The following is a 26,897-nucleotide window of genomic DNA, read 5'->3' on the forward strand; positions in this document are numbered from 1 at the left end:
GTATAAGCTAAATATGTATTTGGTGAAACGCCGGTGGGGAGCCCGCAGGAGTGGCAGGTAGGCCTGTCTTCCCACTACCCCCGAGCCCTCCAGAGCGCACGTCGGTCCCGCGTCGCAGGAATCTGCTGGGCCCCCTTTCTGTACCACAGGCCGGTGGGCACAAGGGGCCACACAGAGGAGCACGCCTGGTTCCCGGGCCTGGAGACGCAGCCCAGGAGAAGTGGGCGCAGGGACAAGAAGGGACGGGGTGTCATAGAGACATCGTGGGCCCGGGGCGGAGAGGAAGCCCCTCCGGACCTGCGACTTACGAGGTCAGCTCGTTCCCCGCCCCCCGGGCCCGCATCCTCCCTTTCATAAAGTGAGGTCAGAAGCGAGAAGCCTTACGGAGCCCAGGGCCGCAGCCCCCACCCCCGCAGGGCATCCCCCCACAGGGCATCCCCCCACAGGGCATCCCCCCACGCCAGCGAGCTGCAGCCCTGGCCCCGCTCTCGCTCCTTCCCCACCGTCTCGCTTCAGGTCTTGGCTTGTGCTGGACACTCAACTGGCTGGAGCTCCGAAAGCAAGTCCTCAGAGGAGGCTTCCACATTGTTCGCTCTTAAAAAAAAAAGTCTGGAGTCCAAAAAGAGGAGGCATCAGGTGGAAGTTTCCAGCGTCCGTGACGGGGGTCCTGGTCCGGGGGACGCAGCCCCTAGATGGGCGGGAGAGGTCACCTGCCTCCAGCCCAGGGCTCCAGGGCTCAGGGGCCTGCCCCGACTGCACCCCCATCACAGAGGGAACCCCCCACCCCCCGCCGCTCCGATCCCGAAGCAAAGCGCTCCCCACTCCCAGGGTTTTTCTCTCAGGCTGAGTCCTGGGGACGCAGCAAGATGAAGGCCACAGGCAGCGCCCCCGCCTGCTGCGCGGACACCAGCTGTTCGCAGTCGCCCCGGGGCGCCCGTCTCCCGTCGTGCGTGCGCGGAGAGCAACGGTTCTGCAGCGGAGCAAGGCCTCGAGACCCGGGGGTCCACCTGGCGGGGAGAGCACGGAGGAAGGGACTTCTCGGGGTAACAGCGGTCCTTCCGGGCGGGGGACAGAGGTGACAGAAAGGGCGAAGAGAAGGGTAGGGCGACGAGCTCGCGCTCCTGGGCCCCAACCGCGTCACCATTCCCAAGTGTCATCGGCGCCTTTACCATTAACTGGAATCCCCGTTGTGGTTGCAAAGCGGCCAGTCCCAAGCTGATGGGGAAAGCCCAGGGACATCTCTGAGGCCGACGATTCTAGAGCCACTCGGTTCCTTACCTTAAAATCTGAGAAATTGTGGAGACGGAAGATTAGCAGACGTAGAAACGCCCTTCCACGAGCAACCCGACTTCTTCCCTAGTTTTGATAGGACGCATCTGGCTCTTCAGCCCTAAGAAAGGCGACGCACAGGCGACGGCAGGGACGCTTCCCTTAGGTGCAGGTGTTCACGGATCGTGTCCTGCGGGCTGGTCGCCTGAACGGGGCCGACGCCCGCGCCTGTGCCAAGCCAGGGAAACAACGAGCGGGCGCCGCCAACTCTGCTCCACTGGCTTTAAGTCACCTAATTTCCTATATTCCCTAGAAGGCAAGTGGGGCAGAAAGAAAAAACCTTGTAAACAGGCCAGTCATTACAGGTGCATTAGGACCCGAGGTGGGGGCGCCCGGGGGGGGGGGGCTCAGGGCGTGACCCCGGGGTCCCAGGGTGGAGTCTGCGCCCTCCCTGCCCAGCGGGACCTGCTTCTCCCTCTCCCTCCGCTGCTCCCCCTGCCTGTGCGCTCGCTCTCTCTCTCTCTCTAATCAATAAATGCAATCTTTTAAAATGATTTTTTTTAAAATAGAGGTTAACAGAAGGAAACATGGGACATTTTAAATCATGACCGCCAAGTAGGGCAAAGAGGGCGTGCGGCGCAGGCTGCCGTTCTTACGAGACTATTTGGCGCCAAGGCTCACCTTGTGGCCGCGGTCACCTGTGCGCAGGTACCCGGAGACGCCCCGAATGCGGACGGAAGAGGCCAGTGTGACGGACTCTCCTGGATGACCGCCGGCGGCCCCCGTCTCACCGGACCTCCTGGCCCGGGACCGGCAGCCATCAGAGACCGAGGTGAAGCTCCCAGGGAAGCTGCTCGCTAACTGGCTTGCTCTGTTCCGTTTTGAAGATGGATTTATTTATTTATTTATTTATTTATTTATTTGAGAGAGAGAGAGAATATGAACGGGAGGAGAAGAGGGCGGGAGAGAGAATCCTCCAGGCGACTTCCCACCGAGCGCAGAGCCGACCCGGGGCTCCCTCCTCACACCCGAGATCAAGGCCCGAGCAGGCATCAAGAGCCAGAGCCCAACGCGGAGCCCCCAGGGCCCCCCAGCTGTTTCCACCAACACAAGCTGCGACACACAAAGCTGCCGGCAATGAAAAGAAGGAAGGCGGGGGCCAAGCTGGGAGCACGCGGTATGTATAAGGGCCATGTCTGGGCCCCACACTTCGGGGCGGGACTGCGCTTGGGGGCGCCCCAGGGCTCCAGGAGGCCGTGATGGGCCCGGGCCTGTCGGCCTCAGGCCCCAGCGGTGACCCGGCCATGGCCTGCGGCCTAACACATGGAGACGTCCCGGCAGCGTGGCCACCCCGGCCGTCCGCCCGCTGCCCCAGGACAGACCTCTCCTTCCCCGCATGCACCCAGTGGCTAACTCCGCCCGCTCAAGACGACAGCCACCTGGCTCTTGTGGAAGAAACGTGGAGCGCTGAGGGGCAGGGGAGCGGGCTCCGCCGCCAGGTGGCCCCCCTCAGCCACCTGTACCCCGGCCACATCTGGAAACTGGAAGTGATGCTGCGCAGAGGACGCAGGCGGCCACTCCGCTCCATTCCCATTTCCACGGGGGCCACCTGGACGCTTCCGCAGGCTGCAGTGGGATCCCGCCTCCGCCCCGAGCCCTAGTGACCCAGCCCGCAGTGACCCCTCCACCCGGCCCACCGCAGCCTGAGCCGCAGCACCCACGAAGGCGCAGCCCTACAGCGAACACAAAGTCTGAAAACCCTCACGCGCGCGCCCTATGATCTGTACGGTCATTCTCCTCTGCCCCAAAAATCAATCAAGTGTGGTTTCATGGACTATTACTTGAGCACTCATTCATTCATCTTCCAACTCCTCCTTCCCCCAAACAACTGGCTTAGAGCTGAGGAAAAACAAACAGCAGTCGGACTCCTAGTCCAGTGCTCACTCCAATATGTAAGGACATCCTCCGGCATTTCACTGCAGGTTTTCAGATGGGGGCGGTGAGAAGGAAGACACCTCCCTTCCTCCTGGCACCACGTTGTCGGGGCTTTGTCAGTTTTCACCAATTTTCTGTTCTCCTTCTTAGAAGGGATGAATACTCTCTGCTCTACGGGCCCCTGGGGGCTCAGGTCATGATCTGAGGGTCCTGGGGTCCAGCCCCACATCGTGTCCGGCTTCCTGCTCAGTGGGGAGCCTGCTTCTCCCTCTCCCTCTGCGCTCCCCCTGCTTGTGCTCACTCTCTCTCTCTCTCTCAAATGAATAGAATCTTTAAAAAAAAAAAAAAAAGATCTCAGCTCTAGGAACAGGCCAGGCCAGGAGGGGTCAGCTTAGGGGCCTGTCTCCTGTGCTCTACCTGCATAGCACCCAGAGTCCCTCCGGTCACTCAGTACCCAGCACCTTTCAGGAGCCACAAGCTCAAAGGCCGCGAGACGAGGCAGGCACCTCAATGCCAAGAGCCTGGCGGCTGGAGGGTGGAGGACGGAGCCTCGGTCCTCTGCGGGCCCAGCAGACGGGATGTGTGAGGCGCTGCTGGGACCCCCCCTACTTCCCTGTTCCTGAGTCACAGCCTCCCGCTCAGACCACCGGATCGGAGGGCTGAGCAGGATGAACTACATTTCTTTTTAAACTTATTTTTAGAAAAAAAAAAAATTTCTCTGCTGGGTAGAGATGAGTCTCCCTCCAAAAGGTCTCGATTCTGTTCTGAGTCAGGTTCAGCCTCACGGGCTGGGCTTTCCATTTCTTCAGCCTCGCTGGTCCCTGAGCCCTCAAAGGTCCTCTGGTGATGCCCCCTCGATTTCAAGAGCCCCCCAAAACAAGCCAAATGACCACAGATAAGTTTTTGGTACTTTCCAAAATTAAACTATTTCCCTTGGTAAATTTCCACCAAATGAGCTCACGAATTTGAAAACAGGAAGTGACACATGAAGAGAGTGAGGTGGGGTGGCCGCTCACTTGCACTGCTCCGTCTCCGGGCGGGAGGGCAGGGTGCTTGGGACCAGAGATGGCTCCACAGGCCCCAAATCCTCCGTGGGTACCGCCAAGAATCTGTGAATTTTTAAACCAGAGACTCCAAATCCGATGCTTTTCTCTTAGATTGAAAGACCCAGCAGAGCCCATGGGGGTCCCCTTCCCACCTGGTGCCAGCGTGGGAGCCCGGGAGCCCCTCTTGCCCGTAGGCAGGGGTGGCCCCCAGGTAGGCCCGGCTCCGCCTGGGGCAGGAGGCTGCCCACCTCTCAGGTTAAGAAGCCAAAGCTGAAGAGAAAGAGCCCAGGCCCCAAGTCCAGCAGAGAGAGAGAGAGAGACAGAGACAGAGAGAGACAGAGGAGAGGGAGGGGGAGGGAGGGGGGAGGGAGGGGGAAGGAGGGGAGAGGGAGGGGGAGAGGGAGGGGGAGGGGGAGGGAGGGGGAGGAGGGGGAGGAGGCAGGGGATGCAAGGGATGGCCCCTGGGAAGCAGAACAAGGAACCCGCAGGAGCCTCACCGCGCCCCACCCCTGCCCCAGCCCCCCCCCACCCCTGCCCCAGCCCCGCCCCCCGCAGATCCGCAGAGATAAAGGCCGTTGGCAGGTTTCAAACAAAAATTCTCAGGCAAGGCTAAGCTCCACAGCCGCTTTGGCGGGTGTAGACAGGGTCCGGGGAATCCGGCCTGTGGCCTCCCGAGGAGCTCCGAGCCCGCCCCGCGCCGGGGAGGAGGACAGGGCCGCCCCCACCAGGAAGCCCTCGGGAGCCGCGCGCCCATCCCACGCGGGCTGCGGGGTCGGGGTCGGGTCGGGGTCGGGGTCGGGGTCGGGGTCGGCGAGCCCCGCCTGGCGCCACGCGAGGCACCGCCCGCGGCCTCAGTTTCCCCGGCGGGAAGCGCTCGCCCCGCCCCCGCCTCCCGCTTCCGCCTCCCGGGCCGCGTCCCCGCCCCACGCCCCACCGGAAGCTCCGCGGGCCGCGGGGAGACGAGGCTGGAGGCCCTGCACCCGCCCCTGCACCCGCCCCTGCACCCGCCCCCTGCACCCGCCCCTGCACCCGCGCCTGCACCCGCGCCTGCACCCGCCCCCGCCCCGCCGGACGCCCAGCCCCCGCTCGCCGGCCTCGCCAGGTGCCAGGTGCGCAGCCCGCCCCGCCCCAGCCCTTGCCGCGGGAGGCGGCAGCCCGGGCCCGTCCCCCACCCTCCACCCGCCACGGAGAGGGACGCACCTGCCCCCTGCTTCACCTGCTGCCCCTGCCGCCCCTGCTGCACCTGCTGCCCCTCCTGCACCTGCTGCCCCCGCTGCACCTGCTGCCCCTCCTGCACCTGCTGCACCTGCCGCCCCTGCTGCACCTGCTGCCCCTGCTGCCCCCACTGCACCTGTTGCCCCTCCTGCACCTGCTGCCCCCGCTGCACCTGCTGCCCCTCCTGCACCTGCTGCACCTGCCGCCCCTGCTGCACCTGCTGCCCCTGCTGCCCCCGCTGCACCTGTTGCCCCTCCTGCACCTGCTGCCCCCGCTGCACCTGCCGCCCCTGCTGCCCCTCCTGACCTGCCGCACCTGCTGCCCCTCCTGCACTTGCTGCCCCTCCTGCACCTGCTGCCCCCGCTGCACCTGCTGCCCCTCCTGCACCTGCCGCACCTGCTGCCCCTCCTGCACCTGCTGCCCCCCTGCACCTGCTGCCCCTCCTGCACCTGCTGCACCTGCCGCCCCTGCTGCACCTGCTGCCCCTGCTGCCCCCGCTGCACCTGTTGCCCCTCCTGCACCTGCTGCCCCCGCTGCACCTGCTGCCCCTCCTGCACCCGCCGCACCTGCTGCCCCTCCTGCACCTGCTGCCCCTGCCACACCTGCTGCCCCTGCTGCCCCTGCTGCACTTGCCACACCTGCTGCCCCTGCCACCCCTCTGCCCCTCCTGCACCTGCTGCCCCTGCTGCTCCTCCTACACCTGCCCCCCCGCTGCACCTGCTGCATCTGCTGCCACTGCTGCCTCTGCCAGCCCTTTTGCCCCTCCTGCACCTGCTGCCCCCGCTGCACCTGCTGCCCCTCCTGCACCTGCTGCACCTGCCGCCCCTGCTGCACCTGCTGCCCCTGCTGCCCCCACTGCACCTGTTGCCCCTCCTGCACCTGCTGCCCCCGCTGCACCTGCTGCCCCTCCTGCACCTGCTGCACCTGCCGCCCCTGCTGCACCTGCTGCCCCTGCTGCCCCCGCTGCACCTGTTGCCCCTCCTGCACCTGCTGCCCCCGCTGCACCTGCCGCCCCTGCTGCCCCTCCTGACCTGCCGCACCTGCTGCCCCTCCTGCACTTGCTGCCCCTCCTGCACCTGCTGCCCCCGCTGCACCTGCTGCCCCTCCTGCACCTGCCGCACCTGCTGCCCCTCCTGCACCTGCTGCCCCCCTGCACCTGCTGCCCCTCCTGCACCTGCTGCACCTGCCGCCCCTGCTGCACCTGCTGCCCCTGCTGCCCCCGCTGCACCTGTTGCCCCTCCTGCACCTGCTGCCCCCGCTGCACCTGCTGCCCCTCCTGCACCCGCCGCACCTGCTGCCCCTCCTGCACCTGCTGCCCCTGCCACACCTGCTGCCCCTGCTGCCCCCGCTGCACTTGCCACACCTGCTGCCCCTGCCACCCCTCTGCCCCTCCTGCACCTGCTGCCCCTGCTGCTCCTCCTACACCTGCCCCCCCGCTGCACCTGCTGCATCTGCTGCCACTGCTGCCTCTGCCAGCCCTTTTGCCCCTCCTGCACCTGCCGCCCCTGCTGCACCTGGCTCCCCTCCTGCACCTGCCCTGCTGCTGCACCTGCTGCACCTACTGCCCCTCCTGCACCTGCTGCTCCTGCGGCCCTTTTGCCTCTCCTGCACCTGCTGCCCCTACTACCCCTGCCACACCTGCCTCACCTGCTGCCCCTGTGGCCCCTGCCGCCCCTGCTGCATCTGCCTCACCTGCTGCACCTGCTGCCCCTACTGCCCCTGCTGCCGTGGCGCCAGGGGTGGGGGGATGCACTGCAGGGACGGGGCTTGGGTGCCCAGATAGGCCATCAAGCGGGGGCGGGCAGGACAGGCGGTGCTCACGCCGGGATGCATAGGGTCACCAAGCTGGGCACCCAACCCCATTCCATGGGCAGACCACCAAGACTCCCCCCAGGTGCACTGCAAAGGTCACATGGATGGATGGGACCAGTGGGGTCCTCACGGGACACTCCAACCTTGGGGATCTGCGCAGTGGCAGGACCGGGGGAGGCTCAGAGAAGAAGAGAAAGGGGTCGGGAGGAAGAGGAGCCAGAGGTGGGGGCGGGGGGCACATGCAGGGCTGCAGAAGCCAAGGAGGGCAGGGAGTTTGAAGGTGAGGCCAGAATGGTGTCAGGTGCTGGCGTGGGGGGCCCGGGCACTGGTGATGCCAACACTGAGGTCCCTGAGGAGATGGTTCCAGAGGTTCAAGTGAGGAGCTCTCTGTGTAGACAGCCCTTTCTACAAGTCCCCTTAAAGCGTGGAGACAGTGTAGATGCCAGAGAGGACTTTGGGGTGAGGGCCCAGGGCGTTTTAACACAGAATGTGGTGGGAGCCCAGGCCCTGGGCAGGAGCCCCGTGCTGCCTGCGAGACCTTGGGCCAGTCCCTTAACCGGTGTGCCTCAGCCCCTGATCTGTAAAGTGGGGGTGATGGTGACACTCCCTGCCTCATGGGGGTCACACGAAGACTAGGGGAGGGGTTAAGAGTACATGACCCGGTGCTGGAATGCCACCTGCCATTTCTCACTCTCATTATTGGGACAGCTGGGCGTCTCTCCATGCCGACAGGGAGGACCTGGTAGGGGGACGCCGGGCCCAGGGGGGCCAGGGCCCAGGAAGCAAGGGCCCCAGGGCTCAGACAGAGAGATGGGTGCGCACCTGTGCCAGATGGAGGGAGAGGGAACTGGTGGGGGTGCAGGGACGCACAGCTTGGGGCTGGGGCTGAGGGGGTGCCCCTCTGGGAGCTCCCTCCAGGAGGCCCCAAGGTCGTTTGCTGCGGGTGGCCCGCCAAGGTGGTGCCCCGATGCGCAGCTGCAGGGGGAGGCGCCGTGTCCTCTTTGCCGCACCGGGAAAGGGGGACAGTCGAATTCTTCTAGGGTCAGAGGACGGCTGAGCTGCCCCGACCCCGTGAGGCAGGTAGGGACGATGGCCATGGAGACCTCCCATCCTGGTCCTGAGGAGCGTGGCCGCAAACCCTGGCATGCAACGCCTCGGCCTCCCAGCACCCCAGGGCAATGCCCCCCATGGCAGGCCACCTGCATTCCCTGGGTCCCCACGACTGTCAGACCAAGTGACACATTCCTATCCTGCCCCACTTTGCAGGTGCAAGGACGAGGTCCAGAGGAGTTAGAGCAGGCCCAGGACCCCCAGCCGGTAAGCGGAGGATGGGGACCTGCGTGGGTGGGTCCGGCCTCAAAGGCCAGGCCTCGAAACCACGGGGACGTTTGTGGAATCCGGGGGGATCGGGAGGCGCAGGGGGATCTCCTGCCCGCAGGGTGCTGGCAGGGAGGCTCCGCAAGCCCACGGTGGCCTTGGCCTCCACCGTGCGCCCCGAGAACCAGCCCGGCTTCCTCACACCTGCGGCTCAGGCCACCCGGCCCGGCCTCTGGGCCCGTCACTCTGGGCCCCGCGCCCCTGCCCTGCCCTCAGCCCCCGCCAGGCTGCCCAGAGGAGCAGAAGGACGTCGCCCAGGCGCGGGGGACCCGCCGGCCACCATCCCTGTGGCCTGCGTCCTCCTGGCTCCTGTTTACCTAGAGCTTTGTTCTTGGAGCCGGACGTGCAGGGACGTGCCCCAAGTATGCGGCCCCCTGTGACTTCCTGAGGGGAAGTGGGGAGGGCGCTGGGCACGTCCTGCTCCCAGAGGAGGGGAGGCCGGTGTCGTCACTGGGAGGGCCGGGGAGGGCTGTCGGGGTTTTCTTAGAGCAGGCGCGGCTGGGAGCCGTGGGGCGGGGAGCCGTGGGCCAAGCGGCTTTTACCTGAGATGCGCTCTGGGCCCTGCCTGCGAGCCCTGGGGATTTCCGCGCGGGGAGCTCCCCCACAGTTCTCCTGGGGTCCCGGGCTCAGACCGGTCGCAGCTGTGTCCCCAGGGAGGAGGGGGGCCCGGCAGCCAAGGTGCCGGGCCGGGAACTCGGATTGCAGTTCCTGAAAATCCGAGGCTCAGTTCTTTTTCTCTACTCTTGTTTTCCTTCTCCCTCACTTGAAAGCACGACGGACCTCCCGAAGCGCCTGCCACCACCCAGGGGATTTCTTGCACCGCAGCGGGTAATTCCTGCCTCGTCCCCGCGGTGACTCAGCCGTGACGTGGAGCCACGGGCGGCAAGAGGACCGGGCGCCAGACCCCGCGGCACACAGGCGCCTCGCGGCTCGGCCCACGCTGCCCGGGCTGCCGTCCCCGCGGCCCCAGGATGGCCTCCGGCTCGGCCAGCAGCCCCCGCCCGGCGCCCGACGAGAACGAGTTTCCCTTTGGGTGCCCCCCCGTCGCCTGCCAGGAGCCAGCAGAGCCCAGGGCCCTCCACTGTGCCGCCTGTCTCCCCGAGAACGTGAGGTGAGGGGCCGGGGAGCAAGGGGGGCCGGGGCCAGGGCAGGGCCCCCGAGGGCGCCGGGGGCAGGTGGCCTCACCTGTCGGCGCCTGCGGCCGTGGCCCTACAGGACGGCGGGCACGGCAGCCGTGGAGGGTGTTGGGCCCCAGCAGCGGGGGCCGGGCGCCGAGGGCCTCTGCGCCCGTGGGGCCGTCTACTGACCTGTGGCCCGGGGCACAGCGCCCGGCGTCTTCGGGCCTCGGCGTCCGCCGCCCTCGTGCCCCCGACGGCAGCTGCGGGCAAGTTCCTCTAACGGGTGCGGCCCCCTGGTCAGCGCGCGGCTCCTTCCACGCGCCGCCCCGGTGCTGTTTGCCGCGACTCCCCCCAGGGGGCTCCAGCCGCCCGCGCCGACAGGGGTCCACACCCCTCCACTGCTCGACACCGTGTCAGGTTGCGTGCGTCTGTGCGCAAACACCTGTTTATACGGAACATACACCCTACGTCCGTCCAAGATGCAGTGTGCGCCGCGCGTGTCGTATGGAACATGTAAAAGCACGTGTGTGCGTGTGTTTGCGACATATGACTCAGGGAGGTGACGGTAATACGAGCATCAGTCTGGAGCAACTATCAGGCACCTACTGTGTGCTAAGCACTGTCCCCTTGATCTTCGGAGGAGCCTGGAGGGGTGGCCCTGTACTGCCGTGGCCCTAGATGGACGACGCGGCCTGGGGAGAGGCTGGGTCAGCCTGCCCGGGTCACGTTCCTGCCACCTGTGCTGCTAAAGCCCCGTGCCCCCACCGTGAGCTTCATTTGGGGGCTTTACGGAGTAAGACGGTGGGAAAACGGAATCAGGAAGACTCCAGAAGGTCGAGTGCTGTGATGGGGGAGGCTGTGCAGAGGGGGGAGGATGTGGCTGTGGGAAAGCCAGGTGGGGAGGCCGGGAGCAAAGGCCGACTGTATGTCGCTCGGGGTTCACCACAGGCTCTAGTGGTGGCTCTCTTGGCCTCCCCCCATTCCTCCAAAATGGGGCAGGCAGGGACAGGCGCCGACTGGGGTGTCGGGGATCCAGGCCTAAGGCCCGAAGAGCTCGGCTCCTGACTCTGTCTGCACCGGGCCCACCCAACATCCCCGGGGCCTTCTTTCTTCCCATCTAAGATGGGCCTGACCAGTGGTTCCCACCGACAGGTGCTCCCTCTGATGGGTGCTCGCTGTGACAGATGCTCCCTGTGACGGATGCTCCCTCTTGTGGGAGCTCCCTGTGACGGGTGCTCCCTCTGACATGTGCCTCCCTCTGATGGGTGCTCCCACTGACTGGTGCTCCTGCAAACGGGTGCTTCTGCCGATGGGTGCTCCCTCTGATAAATGCTCCCTTTGATAAGGGCTCCCTCTGATGGGTGGCTCCCTGTGATGGGTGCTCCCTGTAACAGGGGCTCCCTCTGACGGATGCTCCCTCTGATGGGTGCTCCCTGTGGCGAGTGCTCCCCTGACAGGTGCTCCCACCGACAGGTGGCCATCCCGTGGGTCGGCATCACTCGGGAGCGTTCTGACAGCATGTGGGTCCCGGCGTCACCCGCTCAGAGTCTGACCCGCGCTCCTGGTGAAGAGCCTTGGGTCACTTGCTCTCGGAGGCTCCTTCTTGCTCTAATGGCCTGTGGTCACCTGTAGTCGCTGGAGATGCGAGACCCTAGGCCAAGCAGAGTGGCCGAGAGGGCACACGTGGCCACGTGTCCACAGTCCCTTACCCGAGGCCCTGGGTCACATGTATTTGGGAATCCAGAGTTCTTCGGGTTTTCAGAAAGCGGGTCAGCGGGGTAGGACGTCCTCGGCCCGGTGGGCGTCGGGCTGCGCCTGTGATCAAGCGCGCTCTGGTGTCTGAACCCGACAGCCTTGCGGGGGCGGGGGGGTGAGTCGGGGATGACACCCCGCCGCCCCAGGTCAGGCGGCTGCCGGCCAGGCCCCGGGGAGCCGGCACGGGGCGGTGAGCCTGCGGCCCGCTGGCAGCCCGTGAACGTGGCGGCGTGTGTTCCCGTGTCCCCAGGAGCGGCGAGGACCGGATCTGCCCAAAGTGCCAGGGGGACGACCCGCAGTCTGGAAGCCCGGGCAGCCCGCTGTCGCAGGAGAAGGTACGTGGCCGGGAAGGGCGCTGGGCAGGGCGCTGGGCGTGCGGAGGTGAGCACCCCGAAGCCCCCACAGGCTCCCGCCTCTAGTCTAGGGTGGGGCGGGGCGGGTCCCTAGGCGGCAAGGTGACCCACGGGGAGGACACGGTGCACCCAGCCTGCGGGCCGGGTGAAGAATTAATGGCTTTTATATTCTAACTGGTTTTAACGACTCAAAAGAGTGGCATTTGGTGACATGAAGACCTTATGCAGTTCAGACTTCTGGTCCTCAGTGCCGAGCCGGTCGTTTCCGTGTTGGGCTCGGCTGCTTGCGCCGCCCCGGCACAGGTGGGTGGGTGACGGGTGCCACCTGGGGACCTGGTGGGCCATCCTGCCCCCGCCCGCCCCCCCACGGGGAGGCCGCGGTCCCCCCACAGCCTCGGCCGGGCTGTGCTTGTAGGAACAAGAGCCGCCGTGCGGTGTGAGCCCCCGGGGGGAGCACGCTCCGGATCCCTGAGTCCAGACGGGGCGTGTGGCCCTGGACCCGCGGCCCGTGAAGCTCCCACGTGCCAACCCGGGCCGGGCCGCTCCCGCCAGCCGGTGACCAAGTGAGACAAGCAAGGAAATCGCAGTGAGACTCTTGGAGGACCGACGCCTTCCGTTCGTAGAGGGAGCCCTTGTCCGGGATCCGTCCTCCCCGGACGTGTCTCCACGCAAATGGAATGGTGGCGGCGGGAGGTGACGGGGTTAATGAGAAAGTCTTCACTTGGTACAATTTTTAAAACGCAATGTGCACGTCAATCTTCCAATTAAAAAAAAGAACAAACGTGCGTGGGCCGAGGCGGTGAGAGGCCGCGGTGGTCCGCGGACGACCCTGCACCCGCCGGGGAGTCTCTGCCGGGGTCTCCCCTCCGGCCGCCGTCACCCGCGGGAAGCCCCTGCTGCCTGCAGCCCACGCGCACTCCCACCCGAGACCACGGCCCAGCGTCGGAGCCCGATGCCCGCGGCCCAGTTGGCGCTCCTGCCGCCAAGTGACGAGCCAGGTGGGCGCTGCAGGGCCACCCCGGGACCCGCGCCAGCCAGGTGACCGCCGTGGATGGCCAGGTGGAAGCCGGAGGCCACAAGTCCTGGCGCCTTCCTGTCCCTTCCCGTCAGAGAGCAGAGGGACCCGCATCTCAGCAGCCCGTCCCCTGCCCCCCGGGAGGAAGGCTGAGCCCGCGGAGCCCTCGGGCCTGCGCCAGGTCAGAGCCCGTGCGAGGCCCAGGCTGCCGGCGGGCGTCTCGGGCCCGGGAGCCCAGCGGGAGGCATCAGCACCTGCCCAGGGAGGCCGCCGCCACCTCCCGGGGTCCCTGCCCGCTCCAGCGCTCCGGGACCGTTTCCACTCTGTCGTGTTTCTTCCTCTTTAACAAAATCAATACGTGTTCATCGTACGAATCTCCGGGCTGAGACGTGAGAGACCTTTCGATGCCGTAATCCAGTGGCTTTAAGTCTTCATCCTTGTGAACGTGAAACCAGAACCCGTGCTCTAAGGGGGGAGCCTGGCACCCGCCCCCTCCTGCCGCCCCCACCCTGCGGGCTCTGGGGGCTCCGGGGTCATGCAGGGCACAGGCTGCCGCTTGCTCCTTACGCCAGGGGCCTCCGATGGGAGAATCATGGACGCCGATGGGCTTCGGGGGGCCTGGGTGCTGCCTGCGGGGGCCTCTGGGGCACCGGCAGCTGCAGACCTCCTGCCCCAGCTTCCTGGCCCAGGGTGAGGCTCACACACAGGTGGTCTCCACCTGCACAGAGCCACAGACTGGGAAGACCAGAAGCTTCTCTGCCTCCTGACCCCGAAGGGAACTTGGGGGCTTTGACCAAAGGAAAGTCGCGGATGAGAAGTCAATGCTCTGCGTACGTGGTCGTTCTGAAGTCTGTGGGTGCAGGAGAGCCTGGGAAATGGGGTGCAGGGTGGCCAGGGACCGGCCGAGGTAACCCGGCGCCCAGCCTGTGAACAGCACCCAGGCCAGGTGCTTCTTAGGGGGTCCTTGTCCTCTGACCGCATCGGCCTAGTGTCTGTCCCACAAGTGCTCCAGCCGTGGGCTCGGCGCTAACGCAAGGCCCAGAGGTTAAAGGGTCACTGCGACCTGGTTAGCGGCCTGGTTCCGGTCCTCCACGGCCTGCCACCTCCCACCACCACCTGCCACCACCTGTCACAGCCTGCCACGACCCGCCACAGCCCACCCCAACCTGCCCAAGGATGGGACAGCGAAATAAGGAACAGCGGGTGTCTGGGAAAGGCGTTCAGGTCTGTGTCCCGGCGAGCCTGGGGAGAGGACGGCTTCTCCCACTCTCTGGCCTCGGACGGCCCTGCAGAAGCCCGCAGCTGGCACGTGATGCCGTGACTTACGCTGGGCCGCGGGCCTGACCTCCTCCGCCCAGGGCGCCCCTGACTCTCGCTCCGTGTCCAGTTTGTACGGCGCCCACGTGTGTTTCCCTCCGTGTTTCCGTCGGCTGCCGCCCGCCGCCCCTCGAAGCAGGCCTGCCTCCGTGGAAGGACGCCGCCCGTGTTCCTCTGGGCCCCGTCCAGTCTCCCTCGTTGGCGACAGCCGTGCGCCCCGTGTACCGGTGTCCCTGGAAGCGTGATGCCTGCGGATGGCCCCGGGCCCTTCTGGCCTCGCCAGTTGCCTCAGTAGCTTCATGGCCCTGTGACGCGCGGTGTCACGGATGGGGCGATAGCCCACGTCTCCCAGTTTGCAGGTGACATACTGAGGCCCGGGGAGCAGGTGCACGTGGACCAAGGTCCCATCACAGCGGGAGGCAAACCTGGGTCGTGACCCCTGCCTCCAGGCTGCAGGCACCTCGGGTGACCCCAAGTGTCCGACGCGGGTTTGGGTCACACAGGCCATGTGGACTCCACCAAGTGCGACGGGAACACGGGAAAGGGCAAGACGGGTGTGGACCAGGACCCAGGCCGGGCCTCTCGCAGGACGCGGGAGCAGAAGCTGCCAAAGAGGCAACAGGCAGCAGCAGGGAGGAGGCTGGGACATGCAGGCAGGTGCACCCCACCGGCTCCCGCCCGCGTGAAGGGCCCGGCTGCACCCCGGGGTGCCGAGCCCCAGAGCCGCCGCGTGGCCGGCCCTCTCCTGCGGACAGTGGCGGGTCCCTGTGCCCCGCACCTCGTGGCACTCGCCGCTCAGAGGCCGCAGCGCCCTGGGGGCTCCCGACGCACCTGCGGCGCCACCGCAAAGGGCGGGGAGCAGCGGGGGCGGCCCACGGGCCCCTGGGGCGCAGCCAGGAGGAGCAGCGTGCCCGCGGGCCGGGATCTTTCTCTTTCCTCCTCAGAGGCAATTCCACTGTGAACCTCATTTCTTGCAGGCGGTGGGGTGGGGTGGGGCTCGCGTGGGGACGCTTGCGGCTCGAGACGTGCACCAGGCCCGGACGGGCGCCCATCCGCCCTCCGCGGCCCCAGCCGGTTCCCCGCCTGCACCTCGTCCCCACCCTTTCGGGGGGGGCCACCTCTGGTTAAGGCGAGGACTCCCCTTGGGTGGGAGGACCCGGGCCATGGACTCGGCCGCTGCCTTCCCCGGCTCTGCCCTGAGCCGCCCCGGCCTTCGGCTCCCCACTGAGGCAGAAGCCGAGGCTCAGCCGCAGCCTCCTCCGGGGCGTGAGGGCCGCGGCCGCGGTGCTGGGGGTCGGGGGGCAGCAGGGCCGGCAGGGCTCTAACTGGACAGAGGCCCAGCCCGGGGCTCCGCGCCTCAGGCCCACGTGAGCTCACGGCCGCCACGGCCCGGGCTTCCCCGGACGGACAGGAAGCTGGTCCGGCCCGCCCGCCTCCCGAGGTCCTGCGGGGACCCTGTGGGGACACACGCCAGGCGCCGCGGCCCAGGTACACGCGCACCTTCAGGATGCCCCCACCTGCCCGAGGAAGCCCAGGCCCAAAGGGTCTTACCGGGCCAGGTGCGGGCGGCGCCCGGGTGGCTCCGCGGGGGAGCCTGCGACCCCTGATTCCAGCTGGGGTCATGACCTCGGGTCCTGGATCGATCCCCACGTGGGGCTGTAAGCTCCGCGAGGGGTCCGCTTCAGGATCCTCCCCGCGCTGTCCCCCCCCCCGCCCGCGCCCTCTCTCTCAAGCAGATTATTAAGTCTTGTTTTAAAAGAGGGCGAGATGCAGGAATTAAATGAGAGTGAGTGTGCGCCAGCCCGGGGAGGAGGGGAAGCAGACCCGAGGGCAGCAGGAGCAGCCTGCCGGGCGCCGAGCGCCGTGTCCCCACGCCGTGCACACCGGCCCCACGGCCGCCCGGGGCCCCCGCGGCTGCACTCCCCACGCAGAAGCCCGCAGGCCGCGCGGCCTCAGCCACACAGCGCCCGTTCTCGCGGCCCTGGGGGCTGAGGGAGGCGGGTCTGTCCGACCCGGGCCCCGCGTGTAGACGCTGCCCTCCCCGGCGGTGTGTCATCCTGCCGTCACTCTGACCTCTTTACCTCCGTGAAGGCCCTGCCTCCAAACACAGTCATGTTCGGGGGTGGGAGTCCCAGCAGATGACCTGCGTGGGGACAGGGCAGTGTCATCCTCATCCCCATTTTGCAGATAAGGAAACTGAGGCAGGGTGAGGTTAGTAAGTCTCCTAGGACCCAACAGTTTGCATGTCAAGTGACTGGAACGGGCCTGGCGCTCCTACAGGCAGCGTCCCCCGTGCCCCGCGGCTCCCCCAGGAGTGTGTGCTGTCCCGAGGGGGCCTGGAGCTGCCTGGCTGGCCGCCTAGGCCCCCGGAGCATCTCCAAGTCCGTGGGACCGGCCACCACCCCCCTGCTCATCCCCAGTCCCCCGGGCAGCGCTGTCCTGGGCTCTGGGCCTGCCCCACAGAGACCGCAGCAGCGGGGCCCAGCGCCCCAACCACCCGCCCCACCCCTCCACCCGCGGGGTCTACGCACTCCCAGCCCTCGGTGCCCCACTCCCGCCTCCTAATCCCTCGTTCGACTCCCACTTTGGGCGAGAGCACACCCTGGTTGGGCCCCCAGGGCCCAGGGCCGCGCCAGTCGCGGGGACCCCACCGTCCCCAAGCCCCCCACCTACTGGGAGAGGCTGCAACTCCCATCCCGGTTCCGCCAAGGCCACTCCCGCCCCCGCCTCAGCAGGACGTCTGGGTCCTGTGCCTCGTTGGGGACAGGCTGTGCTTGAAGCCCAGGGCAGGGGGAGGGGGTAGATGGGGACAGGCCCTGGGGCTGCAGGAAGGGGGGGATGGGGACAGGCCCCGGGGCTGCAGGAAGGGGGAGACAGGGACAGGCCCTGGGGTTGCGGGAGGGGGAGACGGGGAGAGGCCCGGACTACAGGAGAGGGGAGGTGCTCACTCAAGCAGCCAGCGTGTACCCAGCGTCACCCCCGCAGTGGTCACTGCCCCCCACGCTGGAAATGCTACTGTGACCCTCACAGGTGCCCAGAGCAGTGGGGACGACTGTCAAGCTGGGTGGACCAGTCCTGACAGAAGGGGGCAGTGCTGCCAGCAGGACGGCAGCAGAGGCCTGGGTCGGGGTTTGAAGGAGTCCCCGGCGGACGGAACAGCATGTGCCTCCTCAGGGCCACCCGCTGGCACCCTGCTGGGTCCTGGGCTTTGCGGGAGAGCCGGGTGGCCGCTGAGACCCCTTAGCATGTGGTGACACACCTGTCGCTTCCAGGACCCGCCTGAGGTGACTGAGGCTGAGGTCAGCTGCCCATTTGCTGGAGTGGGCTGCCCCTACAAGGTAGGCTTGGGGCGTCCCACTCGGGGTGGGCTCGGATGGGCTCGGGTGTCCTCGCTCCACCCCAGGTTTTCCCTCCGGGTCAGGCTGCGCCACTGGGTGTCCCTAACATTACTGACCTGTCAGCGCAACAGATCCCACTAGCAAATCCTCTCTGTGCTCGGGGACGTTCTTGTAATGTCTCCCCCAGCCCCGTCATTCACCACGCCGCACCCCTGCCTCGTGTTCCTGATTCACCCCTGCACACAGCTGGGGCGCCGCAGATGCTCCAGTGGGCGGGAGGCGCGTGGGCCGGGTGTGTGTGATGCCAGGGCCCTCACCAGTGCCCTCTTCCTCCCTCCTGCTGGGTGGGAGGACCTGACTTTCCCGGGAGCCCTGAAGCAGCAGGACCCTGAGCCACCACCACCGCCCCCCCCCGACCCAACGCAGGGCAGCCCCAGGCTGATGCAGGAGCACGAGGTCGCTTCGCAGACCACCCACCTCAACCTGCTGCTGGGGTGCGTGACGCCATGGATGGCCCCACGTGGCCCCGGGGGCGAGGCCCTGGCCCTGGAGCGGAACCTGTCGGACCTGCAGCTGCAGGCGGCCGTGGAGGTGGCCGGGGACCTGGAGGTGGACTGCTACCGGGCGCCCCGCTCCGACAGCCAGGACGAGCACACCCTGCAGCGCCTCACAAAGGAGAAGCCCCTGGCTGAGCTGCAGGAGAAGCTGCGCGTGTTCGAGAACATCGTGGCCGTCCTCAACAAGGAGGTGGAGGCCTCCCACCTGGCCCTGGCCGCCTCCATCCACCAGAGCCAGCTGGACCGCGAGCACATCCTGAGCCTGGAACAGCAGGTGAGCCTGGAGACCAGGCCCTGCCCGGTGGGCTTAGAGACCCCGCGGCCCAGGTCAAGGCCCTGCCCGGTGGGCTGAGACCCCGCGGCCCAGCTCAGGCCCTGCCCGGTGGGCTTAGGAACCCCATGGCCCAGCTCAGGCCCTGCCCGGTGGGCTTAGGAACCCCGCGGCCCAGCTCAGGCCTTGCCCAGTGGGCATAGAGACCCCGCGGCCCAGCTCAGGCCCTGCCCGGTGGGCTTAGGAACCCCATGGCCCAGCTCAGGCCCTGCCCGGTGGGCTTACAGACCCCGCAGCCCAGCTCAGGCCTTGCCCAGTGGGCTTAGAGACCCCGCGGCCCAGCTCAGGCCCTACCCAGTGGGCTTAGAGACCCCGCGGCCCACCTCAGGCCCTGCCCAGTGGGCTTAGAGACCCCGCGGCCCAGCTCAGGCCCTACCCAGTGGGCTTAGAGACCCCGCGGCCCAGCTCAGGCCCTGCCTGGTGGGCTTAGGGACCCCGCAGCCCAGGTCAAGGCCATGCCCAGTGGGTTCAGAGGCCCCACCAACCGGCTGGTGTCCGGAGCACAGGCAGCCTCCCCACAGCGTCCTCCCCAACCAGACAGGCTCCTCTCCGACCCCACCACCACCCACCCTGCCATACAAACAGGCCCTCTCCTGGGTCCCAGGACCCCCTAGGAGGGGCGCTGACTCACAGGCAGGGCCAGGGCCAACCCCGCAGCCCGTGCGCTTCAATCCCTTGCCTGAATCTCTACGGGGACAGGCTGCTCCCCTCCTGAGCACATCTCTCTGCCGCTGGGCGTTTTTCACTATGAGAAAGTTCTTCCTTATACTAAACTAAAATCGGCCCCTCGGTGTAGTCGGTGCCTTGTTCCCGGCCCTGCGCTGCAGGCCCCCTGCGCAAACCTGCCCCCTAGGCCCTGCACAGGCCTTCAGAGACCAGCAGTCCCCAAGGACTTCCTCCTTGAAGCTCAGCGGCCTCGGTGGTCCCACCCCAAGTCCCCGACATGACCCCTCTGACCAGAGGGCTGTGCCCTCCCGTGCTCCAGAGCTCATACTTGTGATATAACCAGTTTCCGTGCCAAGAGTGCTCCTGTTTTCCCCTTTTCTCCTGTCCAGCAACGTTCCATCGGTGTCTCACGCAGGCTCAGGCCTGGATTTAGTTCCAGCTCTCCACGGCCTTGCTGTGCAGGCCTGGATGGGTCACGTCCCCTCTCAGGACTCCGGCTTGCCCAGCCCGAGAATTAGGGGTTCGGTTTCCTTTCAGGACGCTCACTTCCATTCCTGCCTTCCCCGAGAACAAGTCCGTGTTTTTCTCAAATGTCAGTGGGGGCACCTGGCAGAGAAGTGGCCCCGGTTCGAGCATTTGTCTACGTGACCGTTGCCTCAGGTCGCAGTGGGCCCCCCAGGGCAGCAGCCGTGTGTTGGGTGCATCCAGAACCTTCCTGGCTCTGGTACCTGAGCAGTGAGCCCCGCTGGCCCTCGTCGGGGGAGCCCCTGCGGCCCCCGGGGTGGAGAGGGGAGGCTCCCAGGGGATGGCTGTGTGGGCCGTGGGGTAGGGTGGGGGCCGCGGAGGACGGAGGGGGGACGGAGGCCGGGGGACAGCACAAGGCCGCTACGTGTGCCTGGGGGAGGCTGTCCGCAGCCCCCGTGCCCACCTTGTGCCCTCCCACCCCCTGTGCCCCATGTTACCCTGTTACCCCCTCCCTATCCCCTCCATGTCCCCCCGTCTGTGCTGTACCCCCCAGTGTCCCCCCATGCCTGTCCCGTGCCCTCGTCCCCACCCATGCCCCGTGTCCCCCATCCCCTCCATGTCCCCCCATCTGTGCTCCCCCATCCCCGCCCATGCCCCCTGTCGCCCATCCCCTCCATGTACCCCCCCGTCTGTGCACCCTCCGGAGCCCACCCCGTGCCACCCCCCCCCCCAGCCCCCGGCTCCCTGGTGACTGGGCTTCCTTGGTGCAGGTGGCAGAGCTGCAGCAGACGCTGGCCCAGAAAGACCAGGCCCTGGGCAAGCTGGAGCAGAGCCTGCGCCTCACAGAAGAGGCCTCCTTCGACGGCACGTTCCTGTGGAAGATCACCAACGTCACCAGGCGCTGCCACGAGTCTGCCTGCGGCAGGACCGTCAGCCTCTTCTCACCAGGTACCCGCTGCTCCCCCAGGTGCAGACCCGTGGGGGTGGGGGTGGGGGTCAGGGTGGTGTCGGGGTGCAGGGGTGCGGGGGCAGGCTTCCCGGAAGCAAGCAGGGACGGCAGCCAGCCGGTGACCGCCGCGCGGGGTCCAGCGGGGCCATCTAAACCCGGGGCGCAGGCGGCAGGCCCCCCGGCCACACAGAGTCCGGGGCGGGGAGAGTGATGCGGGCCCCCCTCGAGTCCCTAGCGCCCGCTTCCGCCAGGTGGCATGAGGTTGTTACTGACCTCACGGGGCTCCCGGCCGTGACGGAGAGGGTGCCCGAGCCAGAGCGTGAGGGGCGCGGGGACGTGCCGCAGGGCCAGCGCAGGACCCCGTCCGCAGGGCCGGGGAGCGAGGCCAGCGCAGAGGAAGCCGAACGGCGTCGTAGGCAGCGAGCAGCTCGCAGGTGCTTCCTCACCCGGCGCCGCGCCCGCGGAGAACACTCAGCAGATGTTTCTCTTACTTTGTTCTTGGGGTTTTTTTTTAACGATTTTATTTATTCATGAGAGACACAGAGAGAGGCAGAGACACAGGCATAGGGAGAAGCAGGCTCCCTGCAGGGAGCCCGATGTGAGACTCGATCCCAGGACCCTGGGGTCACGCCCTGAGCCGAAGGCAGGCGCTCCACTGCTGAGCCACCCGGGAGTCCCTTGGGTTTATTTTTTTTAAGGACTTTATTTATTTATTTGAGAGGCAGTGAGCACGAGCAGGGGCAGAGGGAGAGGGAGAAGCAGACGCCCCGCTGAGCAGGGCGCCCGACACGGGCTCGACCCCCGGACCCCGGGATCACGACCTGAGCGAAGGCAGGCGCTCGACCGCTGAGCGCCCCAGGAGAAGCTTCTGCTAATCAGGGGGCTCCATCTACGTGACAGCGAGTGTATTTGCACAACACTCTCACTGTCACCCTGCGCGTGTGCATCTGAGGCAGGTGGAGGATTTTGCAGGCGGGTGTGAGCGACCTGGCACGGGGCCCGGCTCCACACCTTCCCGGTCATCAGCTCCTCGGACCCACCCGTGACCCCCAGGCCGGGTTAACGCGGGCGCTCCCCAAGCCAGCCCGCTGCCTCAGGAGCCGCCCAGTCTCTGCTTTCCTGTTCTTCCTGCACCTCTTCCCGCCTGCTCCCCGACCCCAAGGGCCTTGGCGGTGACAGCCACGGGCGCGCACCCTCCGACGGCCCCTTCTGCTGCCCACGGAGAGCCCAGGCCCCTCTGAGCGATCATCAGGGATGATTCATCCCCTGGGGCGCCCACCCGGGGTGGCGGCCAGACCCGGGAGCTGCTCCAGGCTCCCCAGCGTCCGGGGACTGAGCACCTGGCCTAGGGCGGGAATGAAGTCGGTGCCGTGAGGTGGGCCCGGCCCCTGCTTCTGGCTCTGCCGCGAGCGCCCGGTGGGTCTGGCCATGGGGCTGGGCCTCCCTCTGCAAAACGCGGGTGGGCAAAATCAGAAGCGTGGTGCCAGGGCCCGCAGCTTCAGCATCCAGTCCTCGGCGGGCGCACCTGTCACCTCCAGTGGCTGTCTGGGTGACGGCTGAGCAACGGCTAGGCGACGGCTGGGCGAGGTCACCTCCCGGAGCCGGGTGCTCCTCGCGCGCTAGTTTGGAGTGGGGCGCCTCAGTTTGGAGCCACTGCCCGTGGGCCTGCCGTGCTGACCGAGCCCTCCGCCCCTCAGCTTTCTACACGGCCAAGTACGGCTACAAGCTGTGCCTGCGGCTCTACCTGAATGGGGACGGGACGGGGAAGAGGACCCACCTGTCGCTCTTCATCGTGATCATGAGAGGGGAGTACGACGCTCTGCTGCCCTGGCCTTTTCGGAACAAGGTACGGGCTGGGCAGGGGGGCGGGGAGCCTGGGTCTGGTCCCGTCTGCATTTTCAGTTTCACCTCGTATAAAGCCAGAGCCTGAGCGCACCCCTCGCGCCCGGGGCTGTCAGGGACTGGGGGGCTAAAGTGCTGGCCCGGCGCCCCTGACGGCCTGGAGCCCCGACCCCCATGGGGTGAATACGGAGTACTTCCTGGAGGAGGTGCCGTGGGGCCAGCCTCAAGTGGCGGCGTTCTCAACCGGAAGGAGCCCAGGGCAGGGCACGCCTGTCAGCCCGGGACGCTGGCCGCAGCAGGTGCGGGCGGGGACGGGGAGCCACCAGAACCCTCCATCGCGGCTGGGCGGGACGCAACTCGGAAGCCCGTCTGGCGGTTTCATACCCGGTGAAACGCGCTCCCGCACGACCCCACCGCACGCCCTGGGAGGTGGCCGATGAGCCCGATGAGTCAAAAACTTTGGTTTTCGGAGGCGGCACACAGGTGTTCCCAGCAGCGTCGCGGTAGCTGCCCGACGTGCAGGTGGCCATGGTGCCATGGGGGGGGGGCGGGTGCTGGCGGCAGGGCGTTCACACGGCGCGGCCCCGTCAGGCCCAGAGGACCCGTAAAGGCGATCCTGCGTGAAGGGGTGAAGGGGCTGGCCTGACGGGGCGCAGACGGGCTGCGGGATCCCAGCCGTGGGCCATTCGGGGGCAGGTGCGGCTGTGGAGCCGGTGAAAGATCAGGCTCGAGGGTGAGTTCAGGCAGCGCTCAGGAGTGTAGGGCAGCGACCCGCCTCTGTACCGCGCCCCTGGGCAGGCGTCATCGGGGGTCCTCCAGCCCAGAGAGGGAGTGCACGGCCCCGGGGGAGGCCGGAGTGGGCCCCAGACGTTGGGTGGCTGCACCGTGTCAGGGCGGCTCCAGGTGCGGGGAGCCCGCGCGGGGAATCGCCGCAGCTTCCATCCACGCGTGCCGTGACCCAGAACTGCTCCAAGTTACAAAGTGTATTTAAAAATATTTAGAAGGGGCATCTGGGGGTCTCGGCGGTGAGAGTCTGCCTCAGCTCAGGGCATGACCCTGGGGTCCCGGGATCGAGTCCCGCATCGGGCTCCCCGCAGGGAGCCTGCTTCTCCCTCTGCCTGGGTCTCTGCCCCTCTCTGTGTATCTCAGGAATAAGTAAATAAGATCTTCTTTAGAAAAACCTATTTAGAAGGACAGGAGAGGAGCCGGGGTGAGGCGTTCCCTGCACTGCGAGTGGGGAAGGAAGGGGGTGCTCCAGAACCAGGCCGGGAGGGGGGGGAGTAAGGGGGCAGGGGGGCTGCCACAGGGGTCGGGATAGGAGTCCCCGGGTCTTAAAGTGCCACCACAGGGTCTCACTACAGTGAGAGGTGAGGCCGGAGCGTCTCGGTTCCCATCACCTTCCGAGCCTCGTGAAGCGCGACAGCTGGGAGAGGACCCCCGTGGTCGGCAGCCAGAGTTTAGTGACACGAGCCAGGGAAGGGGTTCGTGTGGCGCGGGACCACCCGTGTCTGGGGTCCGCGTGCGGGCTCAGGGCATCGACTGACCCCCTGGGTGGAAGGCCCACCTGTCCTTGTCCCCGTGCCTTGTCCCAGGAGCGGCCTCACGGTCCAGAGGCAGAAGGGGCACCGGGGGTGTGGGTGGGGCCCCCTCGTCGCTGCATGGCCCCATCCTGAGCCCCAGAGTGATGGTGGCTCGGGATTCCCGTGCCCCTGGCTCAAAGCCCCACCCCTACTCCTAGGGCAGCCCCCACCGCAGCTCGGGACCGCGCTCCCGCCCCGGGGGCCTTGCCTGGCCCAGCGTGCTCCCGACCTTGCGTCTTGGACTCCGCGTCCGCGTGGGGCAGGGGCGGCACGGTGTCCCCGGGGCACGGCCTGACCCCTCCGCCCCCGCCGCCAGGTCACCTTCATGCTGCTCGACCAGAACAACCGCGAGCACGCCATCGACGCCTTCCGGCCCGACCTGAGCTCCGCGTCCTTCCAGCGGCCGCAGAGCGAGACCAACGTGGCCAGCGGCTGCCCGCTCTTCTTCCCCCTCAGCCGGCTGCAGTCGCCCAAGCACGCGTACGTGAAGGATGACACCATGTTCCTCAAGTGCATCGTGGAGACCAACGCGTAGGGCGCAGGCGGGGGCCCTGCCGAGGACCCCAGGGCACGGCGGCGGGCCAAACGGCAAGACGGGAGCGGGCCGCCCCGGAGGTCCGGGCGGGTGGGCGCCGGGGGGCGCCTCTCACTGAGCCTGCCGCACTGCCGCGAGCCCTGCAGCCCGAGGGACGGGAGCCCCTGAGCACAGCTTCCTTCCAAACACGCGTGAAACCAGAGAAAGCGACTGCGATCCTGAGGGCGCCCGAGGAGTCGGCCAGGTCGCCGCAGCGGGAGGGCCCTGGGCCGGGCCGCACCCCTCCCGGCGCTGCCGGCCCTGCGGGGAGACCCCGGCCTGCCTCCGCTGCGGCCCGCACCTGTCCTCCCACCCGGGAGGCCGCGGCCGATTCCGCAGGGCCCTCCCCGACCCCCCGTGCTCGGCTCCTGGGGCCGCCCAGGCTCCAGCTGCGGCGACGCTCCTCTGCCCACCCACCGTCATGCCCATCGCTGCTGGCTCGCAAGCCCACGAGGGGCTGCTCCTCACACCCCCGGGGCCCGTCCGTAAAATGGTCACAGTCCTGCCCGCCCCCCCTGGCACGGCGTGTCACAGGCGCCACGTGCCCGCGGGTGGCAGACAGGGCTTTGCTCCCTGCCCACTCTCGGTGGGGACGGGGCCTGGCGCTGGGGAAACAAGCAGCCGCCAGGCGGCTGAGCGTGGGGGTGCCGGGCACCCCCCTCGCCCCCCATCCGGCCAGCCCCGCCCCCAGGCCCCTGCCCCCGAGACCCGGCTTTTATTTTCAGCCGCTGAGCCCACTGCCTCGCCCGGCTGGCTCTCAGGCCTGGGGGTGGGGGCCGCCGCGACTGCCGCGTCCCCGCTCGGGGGCTCAGGGCTGGGGGTCGGACAGCGGGCCCGAGCCTGGGAAGCAAGCCTCTCGCCCGGGCGAGCCAGGGCTCTCTGGGCTGCACGTCTCGTAGGACGAGGCCCAAGCTGAGAGGTCTGTCGGGCGAGGAGGGGGCTGCCGGGGGCCTTCCTCCCCAGGCCTGACCCTGCCCACCCCGGGGGGCACCCGCCCGGCTCCGCAGCCTTTCTCCGGGGGCATCTGATAGCTGTAAGCAGGAGACAAGCAGTTTGGAAGGAGGAGGGTGGGCCGTGAAGCGGGGCCTCGGGCTGTGCGGCCAACGGGGTCGGGGCAGTAGGAGAATCCGCACAAACACGAGGGCACAAGCGCATGAAACCGGACGGCCTTGAGGTTCAGAACCCGAGCTCGGGCCCAGGGCCACCTGGCCCCGTCCCTGCCCCACCCCCGCACACTCCGGCTGGGCCTTCTCTGCGTCTCCACGGCTCGCAGCGCTGGGAGGACCCGAGGTCACGAGGGTCGCGCCCAGGACAGTGGCCACGCCGGTGCACCTGTCACGGTGCAAGTGCCCGGTGGATGCTGTTCACGCAGGGCTCCGCGTGCACCAAGCACCCTGCTAACCCCTTACGCCATTCCCCTCATTGACTCACAACGAGCTCACGAGCTCCCCCGCTGTCACAGTCGCCAGTACATTTAGGGAAACTGAGGCAGAGGCAGGTAGGGTCCCTCGTCCCAGTGATGCAACTTGTAAGGGACAGAGCCGGGAATGTTTTGGTAACAGCTTTACTAAGATATAATTCAGGGGCGCCTGGTGGCTCAGTCAGTTAAGCATCTGACTTTTTTAAAAGATTTTATTTATTTATTCATGAGCGACACAGAGAGAGGCAGAGACACAGGCAGAGGGAGAAGCAGGCTCCATGCAAGGAGCCCGACGTGGGACTCGATCCCAGGACCCCAGGGTCACAGCCTGAGCCAAAGGCAGACACTCCACTACTGACTCCATCCCAAAATAAAATCTTTTAAAAAATTACTCTTATTTTAAAACATGTTTTCTTTTATTCTTCCAGATACAATAAATGTGATTAAATATTTTGAATATTTCTTGTTGGAATCTCATTACACTTGCAACATAACTTGAGAAAAGTTGACGTTTTCCCACCCAGGACCTTCACGCGAAGGGATCATCCTAAGGGATCACCAGGAGAGGGCCTGGCCGGTCAGGGCCAGGGAAGGAGCGGGAAAGCTTGGGGAGAATCAGGAGAAACTTCCAGGAAAGGGGTGTTCCAATCTAGGGCTGGGGAGCTGAGTGATGGAAGGGGCAGGACGGGGTCTTCGGCACCAGGGCATGCTGGAAAGAGAGTGCTGGGGGCGAGGCGGCGTCAGGAGGCCACCTGTAACGGGGGCCTGGGCACGGGGAGAGAGACCTGGGCACAGAGCCGAGGAACTAGAGGGCTTCCCGGAACTCACTTCTACCCTATTCCCCAGCGGGTGCGCGTGGCCTCATCGTCAGGCTCGAGCAGAGCGCGAGGATGCCCGTGGGTGCCGCACCTTATTAACGAGGCCCTTAAACAACCACATCACAGACCAGGGCGCGCTGATTAG

At 67.0% G+C, this 26,897-nt stretch overlaps 1 protein-coding gene and 1 long non-coding RNA gene across 7 annotated transcripts in view; one reads left to right on the forward strand and one right to left on the reverse strand.

The window, feature by feature from the left end:
* Positions 1–26,897, reverse strand: part of LOC112923108 (uncharacterized) — a 33,288-nt gene continuing 6,391 nt past the window's right edge. The window contains exons 1-3 of one of the 5 annotated variants that reach the window (XR_011995401.1): positions 4,403–4,585; positions 1,951–4,313; positions 1–1,578 (exon numbers count right to left, since the gene is read on the reverse strand). This is a non-coding gene — a long non-coding RNA (uncharacterized lncRNA). Of the gene's footprint in view, positions 1,579–1,950; positions 4,586–26,897 lie in introns of those variants that run through there. The other 4 variants (XR_003235605.2, XR_003235604.2, XR_003235603.2 and 1 more) reach the window with 4 other exon arrangements.
* On the forward strand, positions 5,048–26,393 carry TRAF1 (TNF receptor associated factor 1). 2 transcript variants are annotated; one of them, XM_072727496.1, is made up of 9 exons: positions 5,048–5,359; positions 8,544–8,594; positions 9,425–9,765; positions 11,778–11,862; positions 17,485–17,550; positions 17,977–18,381; positions 20,340–20,517; positions 22,216–22,364; positions 24,257–26,393. In XM_072727496.1, the coding sequence occupies exons 3-9, from the start codon at positions 9,626–9,628 to the stop codon at positions 24,473–24,475; spliced, it is 1,242 nt and encodes a 413-aa protein (XP_072583597.1). In that variant the 5' UTR covers positions 5,048–5,359; positions 8,544–8,594; positions 9,425–9,625; the 3' UTR covers positions 24,476–26,393. The 2 variants fall into 2 exon arrangements, with proteins under 2 accessions (XP_072583597.1, XP_072583598.1); XM_072727497.1 differs by lacking the exon at positions 5,048–5,359 and adding an exon at positions 7,053–7,359.

Source organism: Vulpes vulpes, chromosome 12, assembly GCF_048418805.1.
Source record: "Vulpes vulpes isolate BD-2025 chromosome 12, VulVul3, whole genome shotgun sequence".
NCBI lineage: Eukaryota > Metazoa > Chordata > Mammalia > Carnivora > Canidae > Vulpes > Vulpes vulpes.

Excerpts from the sequence above, each read along its gene's own strand:
- TRAF1 (XM_072727496.1), top strand. The coding sequence starts at position 9,626 with ATGGCCTCCGGCTCGGCCAGCAGCCCCCGCCCGGCGCCCGACGAGAAC. Across the intron at positions 11,863-17,484 it reads GCCCGCTGTCGCAGGAGAAG|GACCCGCCTGAGGTGACTGA; the intron begins GTACGTGGCCGG and ends TGTCGCTTCCAG. Across the intron at positions 22,365-24,256 it reads CCTGGCCTTTTCGGAACAAG|GTCACCTTCATGCTGCTCGA; the intron begins GTACGGGCTGGG and ends CCCCGCCGCCAG.